This window comes from Ruditapes philippinarum, unplaced genomic scaffold, assembly GCF_026571515.1.
Source record: "Ruditapes philippinarum isolate M1 unplaced genomic scaffold, ASM2657151v2 ctg18873_1_1_1_1, whole genome shotgun sequence".
NCBI classification, from domain to species: domain Eukaryota; kingdom Metazoa; phylum Mollusca; class Bivalvia; order Venerida; family Veneridae; genus Ruditapes; species Ruditapes philippinarum.
Window position 1 is genome coordinate 1 of NW_026865598.1, and position 8,554 is coordinate 8,554.

The following is an 8,554-nucleotide window of genomic DNA, read 5'->3' on the forward strand; positions in this document are numbered from 1 at the left end:
TTAAGATATATACTATACCACTACAATGTACTATAGATGTGACATTAAGAAATTTTCAGTATAAGTTCATCCATAGACTTACTGCAACAAACACTATGCTTTTCAAATATAATCTATGCAATTCAAATTTGTGTGATTTTTGTTGCAGTAGTTTAGAAACACTTCATCATCTATTTTGGGAATGTAATATTGTGCAAAATTTATGGTCAAACTTGCATTCCTTTCTCTAATCCATTAATCTTCATTTTTCATACAGTAAAAAAACAGTGTTTTTTTGGAGAGCTTACAACCAATATAAATAGTAATGTAGTAAATTATATCATTATTCTAATGAAATATTACATTTTAGAAATGAAATATCAAGGAAGAAAGCCCACTTTTGATATTTTTAAAAACTTTTTGTTGTTAAGGATACAGATTGAAGAAGCAATTGCACTGTCAAATGATAAAATTGAATCGTACAAACAAAAATGGAGTAAATTATCTAACACTTTAACAAACAATACTGATGACTAAAACAATAATATTATGTAAATTAAACGTATAAACCATAAAACGTATAAAATTAAATGAAACTGATTCACTTGTCTTTTTTTTTTCCCTGTCTTGTGTGTGTGTGTGTGTGTGTGTGTGTGTTTTGTTTAGTGTAAGAATGATAGTTTTTTAAGTAGATTTATTCTTTTTCTTTCTGAATTTTTTGAAAGTTTTGTTTTTACTTTTTTTTCTGTGTGGAGTTTCTATGTAAATGTGAATGATTGTGTTTATATGTTTTTGAAAAATAAAAAAAATGAAAAAAAAAAAAAAAAAGAATATTTTTTTCATGCAGACACCACTTTTACGGTAGAGTTACATTGTTTTGTGCAATAATTAAAACATATATATGTTCATACTCACTTTGCAAATATTTGATGAATGGTAATAGTTTGTCGGTAATTATCGGATTCTGAAGTAAACCATACGGATTTCGATGTATGGTACAACGGTATGTGTAAGAGTAGAATTACAAGTAAAATTACAAGCATATCACTTGCCTTACAAAATTAATCAAAATTATGAAATTAAGAAATAAAGCTAGAAATGAAACTCACGATTTATAAACTTATGTTTTTATATATTTAAAAGAATTAATTATAAAGTGTCCCTTTAAAAGGATAGGATTGCCTAGTTGTGCATCACTCAACCCTTTTTTTATTTTTTTTTAAAAACCTCCTAAATCAACTCTTTATGATAAAGAAATAATTATAAAAAAATAATAATAAATTGACCTTATATACCAGTAAAAAACAAGGTACTAGCTATGTTTTTTACAGGTATAGAGGGTCAATTTTATTATCACTATTTTTTTTAATTATTTGTATATCATAAAGGGTTTATTTAAGATTAAAAAAAATGTTTCACTTTTAAAGGGGTAGGTTGGGTAACCCCAAGACTGGACGAGCACTGTGCCCATTTGTTCCACCAGTGTAATGCATGCAAATTTGGACAAAAGAAGGACGGAACATGCTGACATAACAATAACACTATTTTTTGTGAAAAACGAATATTTTTTTTATTGTCAAAACGATTTGAAATAGTATAAAACTAATAAAGAAATAATCAATCATAAAAATACAAACACTGGCTCTCCCACGTGGAGGAAATAAAAATATCAATCTACTATCACTTTTTTTCGCAGAAAGAGTTATTCGTTTTGGCAGTTTCAATTTAAAATTTCATTTAAATAGCACCTTTATAGACAAGTAAATGCACTAAAAGACTTCGTTACGTGGTACCAATTAATATGCATGTATCAACTATGTTACACCTAAATATCTATGTCACTTGTCTATTGATAACAGATATACCGAAAACACAGGATGCGCTATCTGTAGACCAGCACGTGGTAAGGTTAATGATATGCTTGGGCTATTTTTAGATAATCGATCACCAAGACGTTATACTATAGTTTTAACTCCGCGTTAGAATTGCGTTTAAATATAAGACACAGTAGATCTAACTATAACTCGATCGCAGACAAATGTGATAGAGCTATGCAATTTTAACTTGTTCGCACTAATTCTCTGTGTGATTCGCTCACGATCTTTTGGTGAGTAGGACCCTCCTTTGGAGACGGAATTCTACTACAATAGCCATTCTTTATTGTATAAAACTAATAAAGACAAAATCAATCATAAAAGAAACTAATTTTTGCGTCTTGAAAACCATTTGAAACGAAACATTTTCGTTTATAATTTATTTCTTCCTTCTACCTACGCTTTAAAAACCGATAAAACAAGTAAAAATAGAAATCCTATTTAATAGAAACAAACTGGAATTACCGAAGCAACTAAAAATAGCTTAGATTTCCGTAATATTACTTCGTTTGATTCCGCAGTATGACGGAATCGCCCGAATTGTCACGATTGCAGCGGAAACCTAGACTGGTTTCTCGTTCCATCATGCCACTTACAAATGTAAGCAGGAAACCACCTAACCGGAACAATTTTCCAAAACAAATGGCTGTGGCCGCAAGCCAAAACAATATATATTCATGAAAACTACAAATGAATTGTCCAAGATTCGAATTTTGCGTCTACTAGGCACAGCATACTTACCACTAGGCCATCTAGCAGTATTAATTGATTTTAATATCGAGATCTATACTATCAATAAAATCTTTAACATTAAAAGCATGCTTATTTAATAATTGATAGCAGTTTCATGACAATATTGCTAAGCAAGTTTGCTTTTAATTGTTAATAAACAGTTACTCAACATTTTGTTTCCTATTTTCCTTCTATTTGAACCATTAAACTGATATGTTCTTACATATATAATAATACAATCACTTTTCTATCCGGCGATTTGATGTTTTTAGCATCAAATCCTCTACTTGTTCTCTTTCTAGATCAATTAATTATCTGCTATTGGGCCATCTCAGACTTATCATCAAAATCCAATAGTATGGGTATCTCTTATGATTCTAAATACTATCAAGATAATTACTTATGATATAACAGGTCTTATGTTAAGGATAGAGTCTCTTCAAGCTATTAAATGTTTTCCTGTGTATGTTTTTATCAAAATAGATATGCAGACCATCGTGAATCTCAAGATTATATTTACTACTAGAATACGAGCTGTGGATTATATCTCTTAGAAACAAAGAAACAGTATTTTGTAATTCTATAATGAATGGCTATACAATGCATTATGGTCTTTTTATCTTTGATATATATGACTATATAAATATATTTGCATATATGAGACTTTTATAGTAAAGAATAAAATCCAAATCAAATAAATGGCTTAAACCCATTAAAATTCTTAAAAAATTAATGTACCTTTTCCTTGGAAACCTTGATGTTATTGCATTTATGTATGCATCTACAACCTCATGCACATTTGAAGATGCCACTTTCTTTACTAATCTTTCAAATCCATCGCCCACTGTGAAATGCAAATTGAAACAAAATGTACTGGAACTATCTACTTTTTTTAAATTTTTGTTTATTTGTTCAAAACTACTAAATGAATATATAAAATCGAAACAAAATAATTATATAGCATGAGTTATATATATTAGTGTATTTGAAAGGTAAACATCTTCAAATATTAACAACACGTGCTTCAAAACTAATTTTTACCTACAAGAAATGAATATACAACATCATATATTAATCAAGTTTCTGTAGTTTTACCCGATGTTAACAGGAAATTAACAGGCTTCTATGAAAATTTGCTTTTCAGTCGTTTAAACGGCTAATTTATACTGGTTCGGTATGATATTGTAACTCTGTTATCAGACTTGGTTGTACAGTGTTAACACCCTACTAATCAGCGGCTCTGACATTTTGGAGATATGTTTTAAATGTGATCCGTCGACACTTCTGTTGTAAACCCATCGATCAAATTTTCAAATCCGTTTTTTTTTTCAAACATTTCAAAACATTTAAAATAAAATATGATGCAAACTTGAAACAAAATATCCAAACAAACATACAAGCAAAGAATTATTATTCAGTCAACTACAGAAACATCTACACAAGAGTAATTGTTAAAATTTGATATACTTAGTGTAACTAAATTGACAGGTAGTGTCTCTTTGATGTCCTTCGGTAAATTTGTTATCTTGGTTCCCACTTTTCAAAATTATTTAATAAATAAAAAAAAAAAATTAATTAAAAAAATTTAAAAATTTAAAAAAATTTTTCTAAAAAAAAAAAAAAAATAAAGAAAAAAAAAAAAAATAATAAAAAAATATTAAAAAAAAAAAAAAAAAAAAAAATTAAAAAAAAAAAATAAATTCTCTGTCCAATAGAGCTGTTCTATAAAATCCGGGTTCTATAATGTGTACGCTTACATCCGATCCATACATCTCTTGTCTGAAATGTAAATTATTGTACCTTTCCTTGTCTTATATTTGCAAATTAACTAAATAGTCTTCTATTACAGAAATATTAAAGTCATAAATGCATACCAACATACACGAAACTGTAAAAACAAAGCCATCAAAATGCCTTTGACATACCCATTTAATAATCAAATATATCCCGTCAAATGTGATTAGGAACGTTAGGCTATTAAAGTGACATAATACACATTGTGTTTTTGTCAGGTTCAGATGAATTTACTATATATTTCACAAAATGGCTTTAATACATGTAATATAATCGCTATTGGCCCATAATTGATATTAAAACGACTTGAGATATAAAAAGACTGTCCCACTTTTTCCAAAGATTAAACATTCAATCCGAAAGATATTTTTAGATTTTAAGTCAAATTAGTTATGAATAGACCAATGGGGTAGAATGATACATTCAAAACAAATATGGCAAAATGTGAAGTTATTTCGACTTTTACCGGAACACTTACTATTTACAGGATAATATTTGAACTGTTACTCCAAAACCTATGTATGATAATATTAAAGATGATGTTAATAAGTATGCCCTAGATTGTTATAACTTTTTTCATATTTTAGTTTCGTTTTAATGTAATGGCATAATTCAGTAAGGTTGCTTATTCAACTTTTGTACTTAATTATTAAATCGAAATAATTTGGACTTTGACACTTATGAGGTTATCCTAATATGTAAATTCATGCATATTTCTGTATCTTAAACTTTAGAATATGTGCGACATTTAGTACTCTTTTGTTATGAAATGTGTAATACTACTTGAAAATAATAATTCCTTAAGCATATTTTAGACTACTACTCATGTCATGAAGATCTTTTAAAGTCAAGTGATGCTAAGTTTTTTTACTGTATTACTGTAAGATAATGATCTAGTAAAAACTAAAGGGAGGTCATATAATTATATGAATTAAATATTTGGAACAAGTATATCTTCTACATGTTTTAAAGCTTTTATTTGCAAATGTTAAATGCAGGTGTTTGTGATGGTTGGTTGCTGCCTTATTGATGAGTTTTAACATTTTCGTGTATTGTGGCACTTTTTGCCTACCTTACCTACCATTAAATTACTTTCATATTCCGTATTATACTTTTTTAAAGTTTTATTTTCAGTACATTTAACATTTTCGTGTATTGTGGCACTTTTTGCCCACCTTACCTACCATTAAATTACTTTCATATTCCGTATTATACTTTTTTGAAAGTTTTTATTTTCTGTACATTAATTATTAAGGAGATGAGTTTAAATAAATTTCTCCCTCACTCATGCATTAAGTAACATTACATTTCTTTTCACCACTTGAGAGCATACAAAAGTAAGATATGACATGTGATTTTATGGTTTAATGTGATGTCATATCTTACTGATTTTTGCTTAAAATGTAAAATGACTTTGTATACTAAGTTTTATACAAAAGAGAACATTAGTTACACAGAAAATGTGTCACTTGTGTTATTCACCACTCCACACCCTTGAAATTGACAGCGGCACCTTACCTCTACAGGTTAAAGATTGGAATATGGGGTTTAAGTTTTATATTTGTAGAAATTACATTAATAAAGTCTTAAATGTTTTAACAAATTCTATTCTGCAAGTGAATAAAGTCACAAACCTAAGGACATCTGAGAAAGCCTCCACGCCATATTTAGAAATACAGTAGGATGCGCTGACAAAGGCAATTCTTCCCATGACGCTGGATGTGTTAATGATTCTGCCTTTTCCTTTTTGAACCAGCGGCATAAAAGTCTTGGTTACCATGATGACACCGTAAAGATTTACTGACATTGTTTTTTCATAGTCTTCTCGTGTTTGCCATGATGTTGGGCCAATACTGCCAATAATTCCAGCGTTATTTACGACTGCCCACAAACCTATGTCACAATCGCAATATATATATATCAGTTACTAGATATCTTATTTAAATGCAGAAACCAACTGGTGTCCTAATACACGGTGTCAAAAATAGACACAATAATAATGTAACTCGTGTTCTTTTGAAATTTTGAGCAAATTAATTTCTAATTGATTACCAAATTTAGGTATATTAAAGGAACACCTTGAAATAACATTCAAACAATTTAGAATTATTCAGTTATATCTTGTCTGCAGGTGTTTGAACATCAATATCATTTTATAATTATGTATTGAAATAATAACTTGGCGCTGAATTCATTACTCTGATTAAAGTAAGATTAAAGTAAAATTGTACCTTGGTCTGACTTAAGCTTCTTTTTGACGAGGCCTGCTACTGCATTTATATTGTCATCGTTCGATACATCTAGTTGAACAGCGGTTACTTTTTCTGAACACTCGCTTCTTAGATTCTCAACTCCGGCCTTCGTTAGACATCCAGCAAACACATTGAAACCTAACAAGTCGAGTTTTTTGGTTAACAAATAGCCAAACCCTGAATCGCAACCTGTGACGAGTACATACCGGCCCTTATAATTGCTGATTTTGATTTTATTTAAAACACTCATAAAAAGTTTAAGTGCAAGTAAACTTAAAACTATTGATACTAAACTCCACAACATATTGCTTTTTTTTTTCAAAAAAATTAAACCTGACCTACATAAGCGAGATAAAGCTTTAATAACCTGACAAGTCTAAATTTTAAACTTTTAAAAACAGGTATATATGTGTAATGTTAAACATCTGTACGTGTGTACACATTGTAGAAAGATGGGTTTAAAGATCCAGAGTGTCGTAAAAACTTTACTCACAATAGTATTTTGCTTCACGTTTAGATAACAGTTTTCATTCTCCGTGTTTAAATGTTTATGCTAAACGCACATTATGCCTCAGAAATGAACAAATATTTAATTCTTTAGAAAGGTTAAGTATGAGTGTTATAAAGTTTAAATAATGGTTTTAGAGCACGTTGCATGCTTGTGAACTGAATAAAAAGCTCTAAAAAATGTTTAGTCAAAAAGCAGTAAAATGTAAACAAAACAGTAATTTGACGTCCATACAAAACATTTAGTCACTATAAATGTACTAATTGACAAAAAGCAATAAAAGAAGAAGACGGTAGGTAACAATTAATTAAGCCATTCAGTACATTGATGGAAATTATAAAAAAATACCAAAAATTAAGATTTTGAGAAATAAAATGAAAGCATTTCTGGGGCTTAATGGACCTTTGATAGTATATTGTTTGGATATACGGTTTGCTTTTATTTGATAGGGGCGTCCGATACCTAATGGTTAGGTAGTTGAATTCAAACAACATGTCTCTCGCCTCTGTGGGTCCGAATCTCGCCAAGGATTTCAAATTCTTTCATGTGAGGAAGCTATAACCTAGCTAACGGAACGTCGGTGGTTCCACTCACGTACCCTCTTGTACCTGAAATAATACACGAAGGGGCGCCTGAGGTCTACATCCACATGTAAACCTTGAAAATTGTATTGTGACCTTGACAGTGTTAGTGCGACGTACACGCCAACCAAAAAAGAAATAATTTTATATTCAGCCATTATAGTTTTATTACTCTTGGCCCATTAGCGGAGCTATTTGTGTTTACTATCTTTTTGTCCATGGACCCGAATTTTATCAATTAATCCCTTCGATTTACAGCTAAAAATATATTCTTAATAAAGAATTCCTTCCGATTTTTATTATGTAAAGTCATATATTGGTTTTCGCTTCGGTGATTCGCAGCATGCCATATAAATGAATGGAAACGGGAACAAAGTTCACGACTCAACAGCTGGGTAGGCAGTTTAAAAGATAAAACAAAACGGTAATTTATTTCTTACATGTGTATCTTCTACAGGAAATTACTTATTATTTTGTAGAAACACAGTGGGTTATATATGTATTTTATTGCTGTACATGAATTCGAAAGCTGTAAATAGATGATCTAGCTTATCATCGTGAAAGTCGGAAATTCTATTTATAGACGTAGTTTTAGTCTAAATGAAAAGATCATTCGTGTCGCGCTATGGTAATAGATAACGAATTGGAGGATATTGCAGCAAATGAAATGCAAACATATTCAACAATAAATTGCACTCTTTGTAAATTTATCGAAAAAAATATGAAGGCCATTTTTACGATTTGTTATATCATAGTATTGTCATTTTTAAATTTTCTTTTCGTAGGTTTTTTACGGTAAATTAAAAGCTCCTTCATATTTTACGGCCCTGATTG

General features: G+C 29.7%; 1 protein-coding gene across 1 annotated transcript; it reads right to left on the reverse strand.

The window, feature by feature from the left end:
• Positions 1–4,267: 4,267 nt before the first annotated feature.
• On the reverse strand, positions 4,268–6,956 carry LOC132729680 (17-beta-hydroxysteroid dehydrogenase type 6-like). The gene is made up of 3 exons (XM_060715492.1): positions 6,611–6,956; positions 6,014–6,272; positions 4,268–4,364 (listed from the first exon to the last, which is right to left on the reverse strand). The coding sequence occupies exons 1-3, from the start codon at positions 6,933–6,935 to the stop codon at positions 4,268–4,270; spliced, it is 681 nt and encodes a 226-aa protein (XP_060571475.1). The 5' UTR covers positions 6,936–6,956.
• Between the last annotated feature and the right edge of the window lie 1,598 nt (positions 6,957–8,554).